Genomic DNA, 21,002 nt, shown 5'->3' on the forward strand with positions numbered 1-21,002 from the left:
GAACACTGCCAAAAAAACAAAGGAAGTGACTTTTGAGTGTCTATGTGATGGACACTCTCCATGCAGGAAGGCAAAACAGCATGAACAGATAGGCTACATAACACCAAACGGCTAACAAAAGACAAAGGTGAATAGTCATTGTATCCAGGTGTTAGAGGAAAGTGGCTGTGCTCTTTAATAATAATGATCAACCATTCACACATTCCTTTCTCCAGAGAGCATGCACGGCTTTGGGGCACTTCCTCCCTCGTTTCCATCGCGAGCAAGATACTGATGGGTGGCCATTGACAGAGCAGGGCAGCTGATCAACTTGGAATACACAAGGAGAAGAAAAAAAACTGAAAAAGCTGTCTCACTCAAAGAATTCTTCATTGATGGGCAGAATGTGAGACATCCCTGACAGCTGTTGAGTATATGACATCAAAGTGTACATTATGAGACCACCATTTTCAAGATGTGATTTCCAAAAATACAGAAAAGCTATTTTTAAACATCATACCTATACTTTAATCCCACTGAGAATAAGCTTCTCCTGTTCCACAAACTGCAAACCACATAGTCCTTAAAGGTGTAGGAGGAATACCTTGTAGCTCAATAGTCAAATAAGCAAGGTGTCTATGGTACACTGAATGCACCTCCTGGGTGTTATTATCACAAATAATGGCAATGCACATCTTCCCTTTTTTTGGTGTGACCTACTACATGGGTTTTTCTTTGTGTGCTACCTAACACATTCTCTAAACTGCAGCCTAAGATAAGTCAGGATGGTGAATCATGTGTTAGGTAGCACACACAAAACAACCTATGTAGTAGGTAACACAACAAAAAAAACTATGTGTTAGCTAGCACAAAAACAAACTTATGTAGTAGGTAACACACCAAAAAAAAACCTATGTAGTAGGTAACACATATCTATGTAGTAGGTACTACAATTTTGTGTACCTTATTGTAAAGTGTTACCCTGAGTAATTACAACAAGAATATACTGTAGGTGCATCTACATGAGGTAAGCCATTCGGTTACGGAGCAAGGATTTCATTATTTTTGCTGTACCTCCAGGTTTCTTCTTAGCAATAAAATCAACAACTGAAACATGTTGTGGCCCCCCTACTTGGGATTTTTCTGAGCTCCTGCATCAGTATTGTAGACACCAGTTTGTAAAAGCTGCCATACTGGGAAATACAGAGACAGTTATGTGATGCTGATAGGATCAATCAACTTTGTGTCAACACATTTGACGATGGCTTGAATGTAACCTACATTATAAAATATAGGAAAATAACCATTGAATGCATAGATTGGTTTCATTTATATGTCAAGTGCCCACTGGTACCATGGACCTATAAAGAAAGATTAGACTGGTACACCTCGAAGTGGTGCTTTTAAAAGTAATGTATTTCCTGGTGTGTCATTATGACATGTGGGGCCCCGCCTCTACGAGTAAAGGAAATGCGATTGAGCCGATTGAGCCCGGTGTGGAGTGGCCCCATGCTGGCCGCCTGTATCTTTAAGGAGCCATGTAAGGAGGGCGTGTTCACAACGAGGCAGGAGGCATTGTAGTGACTTATTGCGATTCGGAGCAGCAGCAGCAGCAGCAACAGCAGCACCGCTTGTGAGGATGCGGTGACAAGCAGCAGCAGTAACATTTATCTATCAAGGTAAAGAAAAAATACACATAGAGGGCCGCGTGTGCAACAGTGACCTTTGGATTTCATAGAGCCGATCTGAGCGTATTTTTTTTGTTGCGTCTCCTTTTCGATTGATGAACGCGCCCCCATTGTCAAGCTTGCTGGGGGCCTTGAAGTGAGGCAGCGCCCGGCTTTTATGAATGGGATGCTCGGTAAGTGCGTGGGGGTTAATTTTGTTTTATTTACACTAAACTAAAATAAGATGTAACGTTCTGCATGTGTTAGTGCTGCTATGCGCTACTGCGTGTGCTAGTGCGGCTTTACCAAGTGGAGCGCACGGTGCGATCTAGGCAGCTGACTTCTTTGTGGTCAGCAGCCACTTATTGTTCTCCTGCCATCGACCCACCCATAACCAGAAGCTTATTATTGTAACGTCGCATCTCTGCTCGGTGAGAAATACATGAATGGATTAAAGTGCTGTAAGATACATCCTTAAAAATGTGATATTGTTACTTGGTGAAGCAGTTGTTTGTGGAGGAAATTGGTTATTATTTTTTAGTAGGTAATTTATTAAAATTATTTTTTTCATTTGGGATTTATTTGAGGTTAGAATTATATTTGTTTTATTTATTTTATGTATGCTTTACTTCAAAGGAAGGAGAGGAAAACTCTAATAGGCCTCAAAGGAGAAAACATGTTGAGCTACCTTAGCCTATAGGCCTATTCAAAAAGGTAAGACTGTAGTGACATTTTACAATTGCACATGTTTCTCAATAACCTGCTGATATATTTAGTAAACGTATTCAAAAGGGACAGAATTGTCTTTTTTTTTTTGGGGGGGGGGGGGGGGGCATTACTCGCGTTGTCACATTTTCTTGTGTTCACCAGATAAGATGACTAAACAAAAAAAGAATCCCACATTGTGCACGTTCTGCCCCCAGCATGCAGTGCACGCCTGTGATGTTTATCCAATTGATTACCCAGATATCCCACAACCTGATGATGTGCCAGTCCTGTTGGGCTGATGTGATGGCGTCTTATGAGCGTTTTAATGACGGAAATGAATTGTGTGATGGGCTGTCTGGCCACGTCCATCACACCGATAAGAACTCCTCAGCAGTAGTTTGACGGCATGATGTTTATCAGAGGTCTCTGCTTGTGTGGCTAACTGGCTGGCTTGTTTTCCGTATGTTTTTAAATGTGACATTTGACCCGTCTTTATCAACAGAAAAAAACCCAGACAGGGCTTTGTGAGATGTCAACTTGATCTGCCCCGGGCGCTGTGATGGGTTTAGGTTGACAAAGCAACCTTCAACACCAAAGATGTATGCTAGTATATGATGTAGGCTTGGCCTGTTTACTTTCCCAGCAACACAAGGCATCTGAAAGGCCTTTTTTTAGACCAAGGTGACACCTTTTTTAACCAGTCTGCACAGGTTCTGCTACCCCGTACTTTCTTAGGGATTCTTCAATTACAAAGCATCTTAATTGCCTGCAGGAGGCTAGTGCTTAGAGCCTGAAGGTGAAAGTTATTCCTCCTCTGTGTAGTGGTGTTGGATTCCGTGCCAAGCGCTCCTCCGTTTACTGTGCACTGCAGACAGGGTTTGCTGGCTCACTGCCCAGGACACACTACCTGCTCTGCATTGACTTTGTGCTCCTCACTTTCATCTTCGGAAATAGTCAGCATCTGATCATTCTCTGTGTGTGTGTGTGTGTGTGTGTGGTAGAGGTGCTGAAGTGCACTTTTTTTAGTGTGCTAGATGTGGCCAGTGAGTATAAAGTCCGTGTTTGAACATGTCTGCAGGTTTGTGTGTGTGTGTGCTCTCTCGGGGCAATGTGTGTGTGTCCTGTCCAGCCTCTTCACATTCCAGGAAATACCAATATAAACAGTTTTTTTTCTCCCTGAAATGCCTCCGAGGATGGTGAACTATTAGATTATTATAGGGGACGTGACGGGTCCTTTTTTGAAAGATGGTTAGCATGTGTAACATGTTGGGATGTTGTTTGTTAGTCTCTACCACAGGGCTGCACATGTTGTAAACTTTCTCTCTGCACATCATGTATGGATATGGTTTGACTGATGACATAAGGCCAACAGTTCATTTAGTACGGCTGCCACCCAACCCAACCTTTTTTTTTATAACCTCGTTGTCCCAACATTAAATTCTAAGGGGAACTCGTAGGACAGTGTGTGAATGCTGTGTTTGTTCCTTTGTCTTTGTGTTTTGTGTGACATTGTTTTCTGGGTGGTATCCAGTATGGTGCATTGTGACTGGCTCCGTAGGCTGGGGTTGGTACTATGAGCCGGAGGGGGGAAATGTTTATTCTTTTCTAACCATCCTGTTTCCTTGTCTGTAAATATTGGATTGCCTGACCAGAAGTCTGTTGTGTTTTTTGACTATAACGTCATTTATTGTCCCTTTTCTGAGACTTCCTTCACTAGCTCATTTGATTTGTATTACTCCATACTAGCTGATATCTGAAACAACAGAACCCAATCACAGTGCACTTATTATCCACTTAGGAGTGACACTGTTGCCGCACACAAGTCGAGCCGTTTCCTGTATTATCGAAATAAACTTAAAAAAAAAACTCTTTACACAAAGGAGCCTTCCACTGTTTGATAGCTGCTTCTTCTGTTGCATCCCTGTGAATGTTGTTGCGTTGCTGCTGCTCTAAACCTATAATTACGGCAATACTCTTTCACTTTGAAGCAAAATGCTCACCGTCCCATAATTCCCCCTAGCATTCTTTCCATTGAGGAGCACTGGCTTCAACGCAAGGGGGTTTCCAAATGTGACCTAGCTTGTTCTCTTCAATCTCCTAGGGCATATATACCTGGCCCGTCTGTCCAGAATGTGGGTCAGTCAGGTCGTGAGTGATGATACAGACACACCTGGACATGGGCCTTATCAGCTGTGCATGCTGCTGTCTGCTGTGGAGAAGAGCCGCTGCCTAGACATTACATTATATTATATTATATTACATGTCATTTAGCAGACACTTTTATCCAGAGCGACTTACAACTGTACCACACATACAGCGATAGCAGCAGCAGCTACCGCTCAGGGTGCACTCTAACTATCGTGAGCAATTAAGGGTTCAGTGTCTTGTTCAGGGACACTTGGACATGTGGTGGGGAGACGGGGGATTGAAACACCGACCCTGCAGTTGCGGGTCCCCGTACCCACTGAGCTACATAACCCTGAGGCGCTCCGTGTAGCGATACATTGTTACATTCGGGGCTAGTGTGGTTGAACACACACACAGTCTCAGCATTGGCCGGCGGCAGTGGCGAAGTGGGTTGGGAGATCGCCTCTGGAGTGCAGGGTCGGAGGTTCGATCCCCCGTCTCCCCGCCACATGTCGAAGTGTCCCTGAGCAAGACACTGAACCCCAAATTGCTCCCGATGGTTCAGAGAGCGCCTTGCATGGCAGCTACTGCCATCGGTGTATGAGTGTGTTTATGAATGGGTGAATGTGGTAAGATATGTAAAGCACTTTGGGGCTGAGAAAATCGGCTAGAAGGCGCTATATAAGTCAAGTCCATTTACCATTTGGCCCACACGCTCTCTGTGTGAACGTATTAATACTGTGTGGATGGAGATATATCGCTGTGTTTGATTGCTCAGCCCATCAGTCATGCAGCGTGATGGGAGGACAGCCTTGTTGACATTACCAGTGGTCAGGAAAGGGCAGGCGCAGTCGATTTCCGGAGACATATTTTCTCAATAAGGCCCTTCCTCCGGACGTTTCCGCCTAACACGACAGCAGCATGTTTCTCTCAGTGAAGCGCTTCCGTCGTGTGTGGCCATGATTGTAAGATTCCAGGGGGTTGATTTGTCATTTACTCAACCATTACAGCAGCAGCAGGGGTTGTTAATGTCTTTCAACAATGCAACCCACGACAGTAGTGCAAAGACACAGTGCACAATGTAGATCATGGGATAAGTTGTACCATTTAAATATGGCCTCTTTTAAACAAAGATTGTCTACATAAAATGTTTGAGAAGCAGAGGTAGAATTACTTGCATTTAGGTTGCTAGTGACTTCGACTTATCTTAGTGGAAATCTGTTGTCACATTCCTTGCAAAAAATCTTTGGGCATGCGCAGTTTTAAGAGCGCTCTGAAGAACAGATAATGAGGAGCTAGGGGCTGGTCATTGACCTCATGAGTCCAGCTGGGCTGAAAAAAGTGAAAAGTCCAGGGTAAAGGGTTCTTACTACGTCTCATTACCGAAAAGCATTCAAAGTAAAGTTAGGGCCCTTATTTCTGGAATGCTCTTGTGTTTATTATAACAGCCATGTCAACTTGCGTTCTCCTCCATTCTCTCTGACCAAGTTAAGACCCTTCCGGATGAAGGAGTGGTTGCCAGTTTTCCCACCACCCTGCCTTTTTGTATTGAGATTGAGATTGTACAGCCAAATATTGGCCGCAGTTTCTATTGCATGTTTGTAACTTTTTTCAGATCACAGAGCCAATAGTGCAGAGTGGGAATAATACACTATTGTTTTGTGTAGGACTATAAATAGGCATTGTATCTAGATTCCAAAGCCATGAAAAAAAGAAAAAAAAAAGATTCCTGTCTTGTTAAGCCCACAGCATACTTTCCATTGTTGAACGGGTTGAAGTAGAGTACGGCATTCTTGTCCCTCATCCTCTGTTTGTGCGTCTGTAATAAAAGCCGGTCGGTTTGGTCAAAGCAGAGGACAGAGAGAAAGAGATGGAGCGTTGTGTCTGGAGGCTGTTAATGTGAAAGAGTCCTCTTCTCTCATCGGGTATCGGAGGTCAGCTTGTTACACGTCCAGACGACATAGCTGCAGGCCTATTCGCTGCCACGAACCATTTCAGTGGCTGTCGGGGCCCTTTTTTAAAAGCTATAGTGTCTCTTGCTCTGTCCCGGTCATCCTCTCTCCATCACTTTCTGTGCCTTTCCCGCTGGCTTTTCTCATCTGCTTATGGAACCAATAGGGACTTTTTTTATGGACAGTTTTAAGTGGTTCTCGATTCTGGAGTGAATATATCTTCAAGATCTGGTACCTGTCCGTACTGTGTGCGCTGCAAGAAAATCCAGTGTCAATACACAGCCTAGACTAAGGTGGGCCCCCTTTATTTACATACCCTTTGTTCACACCTGACTCCACCTTTTTAATGTTGACTCCATTTTAGTTTAATGCAGCTACCGCGCCACTTGGATTATGTGGAATTAACAGACTTGTTTAGTTGTTTAGATCATTAGAATTTAGAATAATTCCACTCGCTGATCTAAGGGGCACTTTACACGGTGAAAACGTGAGTTTTCCCGTTTTTGGTTTAAAAAAAAAAAACCCGTTCAGACACAATTTATCTGACATCTTCAACCGTACACAAAGTTTTCAGAGGAAACGGGCCGAAATCGCTGAAGTAGCAGCCATGCCAAGCCAATAGTCAGCGGTGACACAGCCTAGTAGATAGCTCTTCCGGTACAATTTGATGCATAAAACCTTACTGTAACCGAAAATTAATGCCACTAACGTTCATAAAGCGGTTGGTGTAAGCTTGGGGTTACAAATATTGTAAAAGACAAGCTTTCTGTCCTCTTATTTCACCGCATTGAACTCGGAAAAACAGCAGACTTGCTGATAGTGAAGGGGCTTCGTGAGCGGATATTTTCCTGTTAGGCGTACTTCAAAATAAAAGTCAACTCACGTGTGTCCAGCGAAATGCTATGAATGTTTAGCCAGTGAAATGCTTTTACTGTGAAGCCGTAGCCTTAATGCTCCTTTTGTTGAACAGTAGCCTAACTTAACCGCTGCACGCTGATAGTGTTTTTTTAATGTAGAGCCGTGTCCCTGGCATATAGAAGTGACACACGTTTATTTAGCTAGAAAAACAGGCAGAGCACAACTCTTTCCCTATTTGCTTGTAGGAGCGATTGGTGGTACGATAACAAATGCATCAGCAACAGCACAACGTCCATGAGCACAACGAATACAGCTCGGTGATCCGCCATTGTTGTTGTTGTTTTCCAACTGGCGCACGTGGACCTACAAAGACGGCGCATGCCTATTTATATCCAAACGCAATGCGCATGTGTGAGGGTGGAGCCGTGACGTCAGCGTTATCAGGGGAAATGGTTTCGGTGTTTACAGGAAACCAAAACCGTTAAGTTTTCCAAAAAATCCTCCCTCGGAGGTGATCTCAAAAATCTGCGGTTCATGCCTGCGTTTGCGTTTGCGTTTGCTGTTTTCCTGTAAATGATATAGTGCAACCGCAGAAATTTTTCTGCGTATGCACCGTTTTGCGTGGCCGTGTAAAGTGCCCCTTAGTATAGCCACAGACGTTGATACCTGCTGCTATATGAATGCCAATACAAAAGCCTACAGGCATCATTTTTTACTTTTAAGTTAGTTTGGCAGGAAGGTTCTATACAGATCTGCCTTGCTTTGATCTTCACCTGGCAGAATGTCCTGCTGTGTGAGCCATGACGTTAGCATAGCAGGCCACCTCACACCAGCTCGCTAGGTATGAGTGGTTAAAACGCTGATATGCGAGTTCTTCCGCCGTCTTCAGTACAAACGCATAGAAAGGCTTTTTTCTAAACTGTCCGTCTCTACTCTGAGGCATTATTATTCTTGCTGTTTTGGACGAACTGTATTAGCATATAGCTGTTTTTATTTCTATTCTTGGTAAATGGTAAATGGACTTGACTTATATAGCGCTTTCTAGACGATTTTTCTCAGCCCCAAAGCGCTTTACATTTCTTACCACATTCACCCATTCATACACACACTCATACACCGATGATGGCAGTAGCTGCCATGCAAGGTGCCCTCTGAACCATCGGGAGCAATTTGGGGTTCAGTGTCTTGCCCAGGGACACTTCGACATGTGGCGGGTAGGCACACTTGATTTGGCTTCAAGCTGTGTCTCTGTGTCCATCTCATTTCCCAATTGAGTTGATGCAAATTATTATTTCCGTTTTCGATTTTCTGTCAATAAAATGTCCAACACGGTTTCTCGGAGCCTAAAATGATCAATTCATCTGGCTATCCCCCCCAAAATAAATAATTATTTTTTAAATAATTTAAAACAGAAAAACGCAGCAAATCCTTACATTGAGCAAACTGAATCAACAGTGTTTAGTACTTTTGCTTAAAAAAACAACAAGGAGGAGGATTTACATTTTGATCAAAAAGACCCCTGGGCTTCCTCGCTTGTATTGGATATACATGCGTGTTGAGAATGGCATGAAACATGTGTGTTGGGTCAGGGGCAGGGTACCCTGTGGGTCAACAGCTTGATCTGAATCCACAAACACCACAGGCAAATGGCATGGCGCTCAGAGTGCCCGTTTAAGCAACGGCTGAATGTGGTTTTGTCTAAGTAGGGGGAATTCTTTTTTTCGTACATTGTCGTCATTAGACCAGTGTCGTTTTTTTCGTCGCTTTATTTATGTGGAAGGGCAGCGTCCGCTTGATGTCTGCTGTTCCCTGTCTGTGTGATTGAGAGATAATGTGATTTCCACTGTTTGTCCTTGGGCTGCTCCTTCCTAAATGAGATATTAAGCCCTGTTAACTGAGTTGCGTGGCAGATACCTATCTCGTAAAGGCCATTTGTCTGCTTAATTACCGGAACGTGGGTGTATGTGTCAGTGAGAGAATGAAAGAGTGATTGTGTGCGAGTGTGTGTGTGTGTGTGTGCACTAGCTTATTGCGGCGCAGCTGTATACCTCTTGCTTGTCTTGCACTCGGACACATGGGACCGAAAAGGAGTCTTCACTAACAAATGGGATGTTTGCAAATGGTTTGATCATCAGAGGGGTTTCAGATGTCAGTACATGGGGCTGAGGTACCGTACCAAACTATTTCAGTCTCAGTATTTCACACACATTGGGGTGCATGTGGCTTCCCAACTACTAATGTCACTTCACCCTCGGGTCATGGAGCCGTCCATCCAGGTCAGTGACTTTGAATGAGGGCAGACAGAGTGCCCCGCAATCACATGAGCAGCCAGCTCCCCCCCCCCCCCCCCCCCCCCCCCCCGATGTCAGACAGTGGAATACACACCGGACGAATTAAACTAAAAGAAGATGCGTCAATACTCAATTACGCCAATGGACCATTAATCAGGTTTGAGAGTCAGTGAGTGAGCAATCTGTTGTTTATTGGTGTTGACCGGGCTAGTGTGAGAGAAGAATTAACACCAAGTGAAATGTTATGTTCCTCCTAAACACAAATCTGTGTGTGTGTGTGTGTACTTCCTCTTATCTAGCGTATTTTCTTCTTCTGCGATAGGAAATGGCCGCAGCTTTTCCTTTTTCAGATTCAAACTTGTCCCAGGTGAATATACACTCAGCACACCAGCTGGTGAAGTGCTTCCTCCCTTTTCAGCCTTCTGCAGTAAACCATACAATTTCTGTCCACTTCCTAAACCTATGCTATTTCTGAGCCTTCCCCCTCCACCCCCCCCATAGGAATTAGGTGTGTGTTTTTATTCCCCACAAAGTAGTAGCTATAACCATATGGTATTCAAGCAGATTTCGTAGCCCCTTCTCAGACCCATGCTATGTATTTATATTGTTAATTGAGTTATGTGATCTATAAACAGAGCTAATACTACTACATTCCCATGACATAAATACTTTGGGGGGGGGGGGGAAATGGGTTGGAAAAGCATTTTACCCAAACAGATGTGAAAAAAGATGAGGAACATGAAAATGTGTTGGGAAATGTTACCACCAGTGGACTCAAGTTTATCACAGTGTGTATGCGTGCAGTCACTTACTGCTGCTTTTTACTCAGCAGCTGAGAAATACCACATCAAGACCCGGTCAGCCTTCTTTGAAAATAAATCTCATATCATTCAAAGGTCTCAGGTTATGTAGTGTCAAAGGAGTGTGTGTGTGTGTGTGTGTGTGTGTGTGTGTGTGTGTGTGTGTGTGTGTGTGTGTGTGTGTGTGTGTGTGTGTGTGTGTGTGTGTGTGTGTGTGTGTGTGTGTGTGTGTGTGTGTGTGTGTGTGTGTGTGTGTGTGTGTGTGTGTGTGTGTGTGTGTGTGTGTGTGTGTGTGTGTGTGTGTGTGTGTGTGTGTGTGTGTGTGTGTGTGTGTGTGTGTGTGTGTGTGTGTGTGCAGGGCTTGTAAAAGGTTTCCCATTTCACTGTCAAAGATGATATGATGCAGATGTGTTCTGTTTGCCCGTGGTGTCTGTTCCTCACGTTCTACACTCTGTGTCTGTGCTGCATCCAGAGCCTCAGTGTTGTGGATTGTACAAGTCTGTTTATAAAGTCAATCCCCCCTCACCGCGACCCCGCAGTTCCCACGCTAACTGCTTCCTTCTCAGGCCCTTTCCTACTTTCCTTCATTCACGTGTACGCCCACCAAACGTGCATGCCCGCACACTTACGCAAAGATGCACAGAGCTATAAATATATAGCAGGGCTGTGAAAGGGCTTGGACTGAACTGCTAAAGGCCTGCGCTGCTGCGGAGCTTCCTGGATTTGATGAGATTCAGATTGAGCTGATGGAGAAGCCTGTGTCTCTGCATTGGGCTCCATAGAGCTTTTCAGCTTGATCCTGGCCTGGGGGAGAGAGGGGGCTGGTCCTATCCATCTCCCCTTGTTTCATCTGCTGTTTTCTGTTTGTTTATCGTCTGTATGTCACCCAGAAGCAACTTGTCAGGAAAAAAAAACATTTGGTAACACTTTACAATTAGGGTTCATTAATGAACTTGATGCTATTAACGGTTAGCTAATGCTTATTAAGCATTAAGTAACTGTTGATGCTTAGTTATTCATTGATTAGTCAATGATTGCTTAAGAATGAACACTTCTTAATGCTTAGTTAACTAATGCTTAGTTAAGCATTTACTTAGCATACTTGTTAGTAAATGCTTAGTTAATGCATATTAAACATTAAATTAGCCGTTATAAACGGTTAGTTATTGCTTTGTTGATGCTACTTAAGCATGAACTAAGCATTAAGTAACAGTTAATGTACCCTTATTGTAAAGTGTCACCAAACATTTAGTTCTGAGGCTGGGCATGAATTTTTTTTCTCCTCATTATTTCATCAAATAACAGACAAAAAAGGGTCTCTGCTTGTGTGTTTTGGCATACAAATATTTGGAGGTTTGTGTAAAGTATTTGGGTCTAAGCGCAAACATTCTGAATATATAATATAGGCCTATGCTGCATGTATATGTTTCTTTGGCACTGGAGCATTTATTCCGATGAAGATACACACCAAAATGGAAGGAGCGACAGATTGATAACATGGCAGACATGGGGTTAAACGGGGCTGGAGTTGACACAGAAGGAGGCCATGTGTTGCATGCTTTGCTCGCATGAAGCCTGAAGCCTGCTGCAGCCGCTGACAGGAAATGCTTTAGCTTTGCATGCGGGAGGGTGTTTCCATGGAAACGGAGGCAGGTGAACGCTTAAACAGGAAGAGGAGCCGAGGCTCAGCTGGCATAGAGGGGGGAGGAGTCATGGCCCAAAACACCTCTCTGACCTCAAGCTCCTTTCAAGGCTTGCCTGTAGAAAAAGCCAAAGTCAAGGTTAAGTCGCTGACTGTTTCCATCATGGTCCCTGTGTCAGAGCGAGTAAACACAGAAAAGGGTGCTATGTGCAAACCAGGGAGGTGCACCTTTAAAACGGCAAAGTAAGCATTTCCTTGAAGCCCGCTGTTACCATAGACTTTCCAACCTCAGGGGTGCGTGTGTGCGTGTGTGTGTGTGTGTGTGTGTGTGTGTGTGTGTGTGTGCGTGTGTGTGTGTGTGTGATGTCTGTAGAAACTGCTTGCACATCGTTTTCTAGACCACCATGGCATTGTTTTTTTTTTTTACGAGTGATTTAGTATGTTGTTGTATCACTAATGAGACAAGCCTCTCCTGTCCTCCAGTAGTGTGGTAACTGAAGGAAGCGGCAGTGACTGGCACGCAGCCTGTGGTGAGACTTCCTCTGTCTGGGGCTGCATGTTTCCGTAATGCAGAAACACCTTTCAACTGTCACAATTTACCCCGGAGCTTAAACCCTGTTAGGGGGGGAAGATAGCTGTTTCTCATTTCAAATCCATTTGTCAAAGTGCTCCTGAGTGTGCTGAAGCGCTAACACAGTTGAGAGGAGAGGAGTGTTATTGTTCCCTGATGCTTGTGTTAATTGATTATTTATTTTCTCTTGGCTAGAAAGATCAGTTTTTTGGTCATATAGTACGCTGTGGTCAAAGTTGAGATTGGCACCAGAAAATCTCTGGCAGCGGGGATGAACTGTTTCTCTCCAACTCTGTGGTGGGTGTTTTGCAATGCAGTTTTAAAGCAGGAGTGCTGTGGTGTTCCTCATCTGCTTTTTATCTTGTACGCACTGCCTTTCAGAGGTCATCTCTGGGATGTTTGTAGTCTGCTGCTTATCATTATGAAGTAGCATAATTGATAGTTACAGCTATTTTAATTAATGGAACATTTGAAATTCCTAGTAATGTTTTCGATAACTTGATGGGTTTAAACAGCCACATGTGAATAGTGTACAGTGGTGATGCTACAGAGCATGTTTTCTGTGTGGTTAAGTGGCTTCATTTGGTTTCAGGTCTCTTTTATAATTGTGCATTCCATTTTAACAGATGTTATTTACTCGAGATTGTCATTTAAAGATTGTATGATCAGCTGAGTTACATTAAATCAATTCATTCTGTATAAATAATTCAAGTTTCTTTATTCTTTCAGGTTCCCAGGCTGACTGCAATTAAAGAGGGCCAATATACAATCCAATACCTTAACAAGGATTCAAAACAACATCTGGAAACTCTCTGAACCTGACTGCATCTTTTGACTACCTGCTTTGTGCATCCCCCCCTCCCCCCTCCCAGCCACACCATGCCAATCCTTAAACAACTAGTGTCTGGCTCCTCGCAGACCAAGCGGCGCTCCCGGATGGACCTGACCCGGGAGATGATCAGTGCTCCGCTGGGCGACTTCCGCCACACCATGCACGTGGGCCGCAGCGGAGACGCCTTCGGGGACACCTCCTTCCTCAGCTCCCGGTCGGGGGAAGCACCTCCACCTGAGTCCATCTCCTACCCCAGCTCCCCCCGCCCAGGCCTCCTGTCCCGCACCTTCAGGAGCAGCAAGCGCTCCCAGTCTGTCACCAGAGTGGACCAGCAGGTGGTCTCTGCCTGCGGCTCACCTACCTACGTGAAGAACGCCATGTCTCTGCCCTTCCTCAACGACCAAGACACAGGGGACGGTATGGTGGCCAAGAGCTTGTCCTCCAGCCCGTTGAAACTGCTCGGGGAGGTGGACGGAAGAGGAGCGGCCGCTACTCACTTCCTGGAACTGGACGAGCGGAGTTTCGGGGAGCTGACGGAGCTTCCAGAGTGCTCCCCCCACCACCACTACGGAGGTGCCATGAAGCGCGCCGAGTCGGTCATGTCTTTTCACTTGGACCTGGGGCCGTCCATGCTTGGGGACATCTTGGGGGTGATGGAGAAGGAGGAGGACGATCTCGGTTACGAGGAGGGCAAGGGCAGCGAGGGCCGGGCCTCGCCGCCGCTCAGCAACCACGGAGAGGAAGAAGACAGCGCCGAGAGGAAAGAAGATGTGGATTTGGAGGAGGAAATGGAAGCAGAGGAGGAAGTGCTGGAGGCCTCCGTGCATCCAGGCAGCTCCATTGATCTGGTGCCCGAGAACGGAGGGCCCTACACCCCAGAGTACACCCCCGAGACCAAGCCCAAACACTTGCAACATCTAGACAGCTGCTCCATGTCCAGCTCCGGCTCGGCTGCCCTGGATGAGAAGCCACACAGCCAGACCTACGCAGGAGACACGGACAGTGCCACCTTCAGCGCCCCGCCAGGGGAGGACGGCCATTTCTCCTCTTTCCTGGAGGATGACGAAGACGACGAGATCCGCGTATGAGATTCCAAAAGCCTCCTGCTGGAAAAATAAAGAGAAAATATATATTTATATATAGGTCAGAGATATGGAAACGAGTTGTATGCGAAAAGCTAGCGAGTCAGTTTGACAGTTTGTGTGGATTTGCACTTGAATGGAAATAAGACTCTGTTGTCATCGTCAGGGTTACTGTGGGAATAGGACTGTGTGTGAGGAGAGATGGAGGACTTTGTAGGTCTGCAGGAGGAGAGAGTGACTGCTCCAAACTCTATCTGTCAGGGAGCCTCAGTAACCCTCTGCTTTCTGTCACTCCCTCTCTCCCTTCTGAACACTGTGGGAACTGACATGGAAGAGCAGCCACTTTAAAAAAAGAAATGGAACATTCCAGAAGTGAGCAGGGCGAAGACGGGTTAGAAAATAAACTTTTGTAGGACAAACACTTTCCGTAACTAAAGCTTGGTTCACACTTTCTCTCTCTCTTTTTACACTCACTTGACGTGTCACATGTGCTTTTTTTCATTGGGTTGCCTCTCTCTCTCTCTCGTGCTATGTCGCTCTTCTGTCTGTGGCACATCAAGAAGCCTGGGCTGAACACAATAGGCCTCTGTCACCCACAGGATCACTGGTAGGTTTCTTGTCACAATAAAGGGGGCCGTGTTTGGCACACGGGAGAGCCCTGAGTCTCCATTCCATCTGACAACATTATAGCAAAGTGCCATAGGATCTGTCTTGAGTTTTCTCTCTTATGTAACTCGGTGGTCCTTGCGACGCTGCTCAAAGTGCTGCCATTTCCTGCAGTAAAAAGCTGGAAACCGGACCACAAAGCCCCAAACCAAAATTCCTTTTCTGTTTTGATTCAGTGTGAGTGCCACACAGGCTTAGCCTCAGTGTAGATTTTGAGGAAAAGCAGGGTTGTAAAGCGAATGGTGATACATGAGTGTGGGTTAACTGTAAAGCATGGTGTTACAACAGGAAAGCAGAGGTGTGAGGACGAGTGTGTGTGTGTGTGTGTGTGTGTGTGTGTGTGTGTGTGTGTGTGTGTGTGTGTGTGTGTGTGTGTGTGTGTGTGTGTGTGTGTGTGTGTGTGTGTGTGTGTGTGTGTGTGTGTGTGTGTGTGTGTGTGTGTGTGTGTGTGTGTGTGTGGCACAATGGGAGGGGGGACTGTACACTGTTTGTTGATTCTCTGTGAATCTCTTTTACAGAGAATTTATTCTCTTTTCCCCACTGACCAAATAATTATTTTCTTTCCACCCTGAAGCCGTCATGACGATGACGCTTTTATACGTTCACTTGAACTGACAAGAAAATGGCTACTCTTCTGATCGTCATTTCAATTCTAAACTGCAACGAGTTTGTTAAACCACTTCCTTCCTTGATGTTGGTAGATCCGAGCAGCTTGCAGTTTGTGCAACTGAGCTGTGGAAAAAAAGATGTTGATCCTCATTAGTCCTTACTGCATACAACAGATCCCACCACTACTCATAACAATGGCTTTGGGGTATGTACAGTATAATTGGAAAAGCAAAGCATCAGCAGGCATAATTAAACCAGACACTATCAGTATTTGGTTACTACCTGTTGTTATTGGTTTTAGTGTCTTTGGGGGGAAACAATACTTTTCTATGTTTGTGTTAATGTTTGTTGGAAGAGCGGGTGACAAAAGAAAGACACGGGCGTGGCAATAGATGCAAGAGCATTGAGAAAGGAGAGCTATTTTTATGCAAGTTGCGTATAGTCATTGCAGCTTCACTGTATCTCTTGCATCATTAAAAGCCGCGGCCAGAAGAATCGGGGCTCTGTTGCGCTGATTGATTTCCTCTGCCTTAACTCATACTGACATGTGTGCCAAATCTCAATATTCTCGCCCCAAAAAAAATCATTTTAGTTGTGAAGTTCACGTTTGGGTGGAGAAAGCCTGTCGAATCTATCCATCACCCCATTCTCTGTATGGGTAATAACTGTTTCAGCTTGTAAGTTTGAAAATGAATAAAATAAAGAGTGCCTGAAGTTGTCATGTCATGCAGGCAAAAAAAAAGTGAGAATACATTTGCATAACTGGATTTTTATATATTCCAAACACTACATAATATATTCAGGTACATTTCCTAGGGGTTAACACGTTTGTGCAAATGGGGAAGCTGTCTGTGTTGCCCTCCTTGTATAATGTATGGTAAGGCCTTACTTCTTCACTGTATATTTACGGCCTTTTTTTCTGTATTATCCCAAAAATAACCTATATTTTTAAATAAAAATAAATCCTGAACATCTGCTATTCTACTGCTTTTTATTGCCATTTCATCTCAGTGCATCAGCAGTAGAAAAACAAATGCTACTCAATCAGCAGCGTTAAGAAAGGAATTCCTTGAGTGGCCTCTCTGTTTCCTGTCACTATCCGTTTGGTTCTCCCTGAAGAGGAAGGAAGCAATTGAGGCCTAGTTGGAGATGTCTCTTAAGTATTAGCAACACAAGCTTATAATGATGTGATGAGTTAATGTGTGTGTATGTGAGAGAGAGAAAGAGATCAAAAATAGTTTTAAAAATAGTTCTCATAGCCCCATAACACAGCCATATATTCCCATCAGAGCAGATATACGTGAGGGAGTGTGAAAGATGGATGGAGGGCGAAAAGGTTTATCATTATGGGAGGGCTGCATTCATAAACAGCCATGACAGGTAATTCTACTCGCCCGGCTGATTCAAGAGTGTTGCTGCTGCTCGGAGCCTTTTGGTCTCATGCCCTGCCGTCTCATGCCTTCTAGTGAAGAGGCCTGTACAATGGCAACCACACTGCCCGGCAAAAACAGAAAGTAGCCACCTGGATTTTACTAGGCAATTAGGCACGAGCCCTCCATCTGTGTAAAACTGCTGTGATTAATATGTTTCAGTTGGCAACAAGTTATTTAACCCTAACGGATGCAGTGAATAGCTTTTTATTTATTCTGTGGTTTTGCAAAAAACAATTAACTCCGTTTTAGACGGGTGAAATTATTGGCCTGCATAAAACAAAGAAAGCTACTCAGGAGAAGATGAAACTACTAAAATCAGGTTAAGAACTGTCCAACACATTATTAAAACCTGGATAGATAATGGTGAACCGTCATTTTTGAGGAAGAAATGTGGTCTGAAAGAAATATTTAATGATCATGATGGAGATCACTAAAAAAAATACAATTATTTGAATCAAAATGTTAAATATCGACAGTAGAACTCCCGGCTATGTTTAATAGTGAAAGTAAGAGCATTTCCACACGCACAATGCAAAGAGAACATAAGGGATATGGACTATGCAGATGTGTAGCCTTAAGAAAACCACTTATCAGTGGGGCTTATCAGGATAAAATGCTTCAATATGCCAGGGAGCATACAGATTGGACTCTGGAGCAATGGAAAAAGGTTGTGTGGTCTGATGAGACCAGATTGACCCTGTTCCAGAGTGATGGGTGCATCAGGGTAAGAAGAGAGGTGGATGAAGTGATGCTCCCATCATGCCTAGTGCCTACTGTACAAGCCTGTGTGGCAGTGTACAGTAGGATCTGGGGTTGTTTCAGTTGGTCAGGTCTAGGTTCTAAGCAACCAATAAAGTTTATGAAAATGTGTTACGGTGAACCAGTGGCGTTTTCCAGCACATTGACTGGGGTGGCCAAGGTGGGACACAGACCTGCAGAGTGGGGTGACCATCGCAAACCTTAATGAATGGCATGTGATATGTATAATTATGGCCCCTAAATCGCCACTGTGGCAAATATGTGCCTTGATCAAAGCTATCCAACAAGATATTTGAGTGTGTGTTTTGTGTTTTAGCCAGGCAGTGTATAAGACTTGGCTGATTGGAGGATGGATGAGTCTGGTGCTGACCTGAGACTCATCATGGGTTCAGTCAGAAGTGTTTGGTCACTTTGGAGCTGACAGACATGGCTTTGCTTTGGCTTTTTTGCACAAGCCACTGAACCCCTTGGCAGCTCGGTCAAAGTTCAGTGCACTCTTGTGGTGTTAGCAATCGCTGTTAGACAGTTTCAAGGTGTCAGCCAGCAGCTGCTTCCCAGTCCACATTAAAAGTGCATTCTGAAAACAGTCTTAAGTTAAGTTACTTTATTAGTCAATGGTTGGATACATTGAAATTTGTCTTTTCGCATCTCCACTCTCAAGTTACCACACTTCGGAGGGGGTCAAAGCGCAGGGTCAGCCATAGTACAGTGCCCCTGGAGCAGTTTGGGGTTAAGTGTCTTGCTCAAGGACACAATGGTAGAGATGGCGGGCACCATAGACATAATACCAGCCTCTGCTAGTTTTACAACTAACACCCTCCTGTCCGATGCCGGGGATCGAAACCAGCGACCTCATGGTTACTGGTCGCCCACCTTTTCCTCTAGGCCATCCTACCACCCTGCTTTTCTGGTATAGGCCTATACCATAGCACCAGCATCACCAACGGCCCCTTTTAATCTCCACTTTGTGGGAAGTTTAATCTCCACTCCACTCTCACATTATACCAGCGGCCAATGTGCCGGAGAGCTAGAGAAAGTCATTACTGCACTCGTGGTAAACACAGACCATTTATATTGATTCTTGAGTTCAATACCAGCCAGTGAGGGTATTGATCCTACTTTTCTCTGTCTGTATTAAAATCCTTATTCTTTATAGAGATTGATAGGTTTTTTACTTTTTTTATATATTTTTTTTAGAAGGAAAGACTCACCCTGCGTTCCAGTTACCATACTTCCATACTATTTAGTATGCCAGAAAAAGATTTAGGACGTCCCAATACGTGCACGTCAATTGTAGTATGCTGAAAATACATATATGCCCCACTAACTCCAATAGCATTTTGTAGTATTCGTCTTTATTCTTGACATTTCTCGACATAATGAAAAAAAAATCTTCCTTATCTGATTTTGTTATCTCTCCTGTGGCCCTAAAACTCTTCTGTACTTAAGTATGTAGTGTAGTAAAGAGAAAGAGTATGTGAATTGGAACGCAGGGTCAATCTTACAAGGTCACCACTTGAGCTTTTCTTTCAAAACGGTCTTGTTCTTTTTCACTGAATGACATCGCCCAGTAACAAGTAGCAAACCAAATCTAGTCATCTACTGCCATCTAGTGGTTGTGTGAGGCTCACATCTGATGATGGGTGTGTCAGTACAAAAAAGTCTGCTTTGACGCTGGGGTTGTAAACTGATATTTCTCATATCTCTGTATCAGCACACACACACAGACACACACACACACACACACACAGACACACACACAGACACACACACACACACACACACACACACACACACACACACACACACAGACACACACACACACACACACACACACACACACACACACACACACACACACACACACACACACACACACACACACACACACACACACACATACATACACCCGGAACAACATATTGATCAATGAGCTTTGCTTTATTTCTACAGCGTGTACAGAGAAAAGGATGGCACAATAAACAAAATGTATCTCACTCATCACAGAGACTGACAAGTGTGATTATTGGGGGTGATTTGTAGCCAGAGGCAGGATGTGCAGCACAACTGTTGGAGCACATTTTGAACCTGATACCAGCAGATTTGTTCAGGAGGCTTGTCGTCGGCTCACCTCCCTCCCCCCCCATATGAAAAGCTCATTGTAATTTGAGTCTGCCTGCCCTGCAGCTGTTACTCCCTCTCAGACACCCTGAATGTACTTTTCTCATATATGCTCCAGGAGCTGTCGAATTTCATTTCCCCCTTTAGTTTCAAACTTTCTTTGAAAAATCATGTTCTTTATTTCCTCAAGGTCGCCAATGGGAGGCGCTCATTGCCTACAGGTTTATTATGTCAGAAGAAGCCCCTGGACTCACAACCCCCTTTTTTCCGCCAAATTCCATCAGCAGACTTGCAGCTCTTCCAGCAGTCAAACGGCATGCAGAAATCTGGAAAGTATTAAACAACCTGCTTGCTGGTGGAGGGGGACTCAGGAGAGGGGGAAGGTGGTGGTGGTGGGGGGGGAGGAGAGAGGGGAAGTTTAAAAAAGTGGGGGATGGGGGAGAAAAGAAACAGAATACAAAATTGTTCATACACCGCCCTTTGCCTGGCTCTGCTCCCTTTTCCCCTCCCACACACACACACACACACACACACACACACACACACACACACACACACACACACACACACACACACACACACACACACACACACACACACACACACACACTCACACACTCACACACACTCTCCTGTGAGCTACCACCCCTAAAAAAATCCAGACCACTCCCCATGCAGCTCCAGTGTTTTTCTTTTATGTTTGCAGCAGTATTTTGCAAGTCCTTTTTTTTTTTTCTTTTTTTTTTAATGGGTCATAAACAAACAGCCGTTTCTGCTGTTGAGCCCAGCACTGAAGGGGAGACGTGGGGGAGTGTGTGTGTGTGTGTGTGTGTGTGTGTGTGTGTGTGTGTGTGTGTGTGTGTGTGTGTGTGTGTGTGTGTGTGTGTGTGTGTGTGTGTGTGTGT

At 44.6% G+C, this 21,002-nt stretch overlaps 1 protein-coding gene across 1 annotated transcript; it reads left to right on the plus strand.

The window, feature by feature from the left end:
* Positions 1–1,568: 1,568 nt before the first annotated feature.
* Positions 1,569–15,478, plus strand: LOC307263598 (cdc42 effector protein 4-like). Its single transcript, XM_080044788.1, has 2 exons — positions 1,569–1,658; positions 13,325–15,478. The coding sequence occupies exon 2, from the start codon at positions 13,475–13,477 to the stop codon at positions 14,513–14,515; it is 1,041 nt and encodes a 346-aa protein (XP_079900914.1). The 5' UTR covers positions 1,569–1,658; positions 13,325–13,474; the 3' UTR covers positions 14,516–15,478.
* Positions 15,479–21,002: the final 5,524 nt, after the last annotated feature.

This window comes from Ammodytes marinus, assembly GCF_949987685.1.
Source record: "Ammodytes marinus genome assembly, chromosome: 16".
Lineage (NCBI taxonomy): Eukaryota > Metazoa > Chordata > Actinopteri > Uranoscopiformes > Ammodytidae > Ammodytes > Ammodytes marinus.

Bases quoted from the DNA above. Each gene is read 5' to 3' on its own strand.
- LOC307263598 (XM_080044788.1), top strand. From the start codon at position 13,475: ATGCCAATCCTTAAACAACTAGTGTCTGGCTCCTCGCAGACCAAGCGG.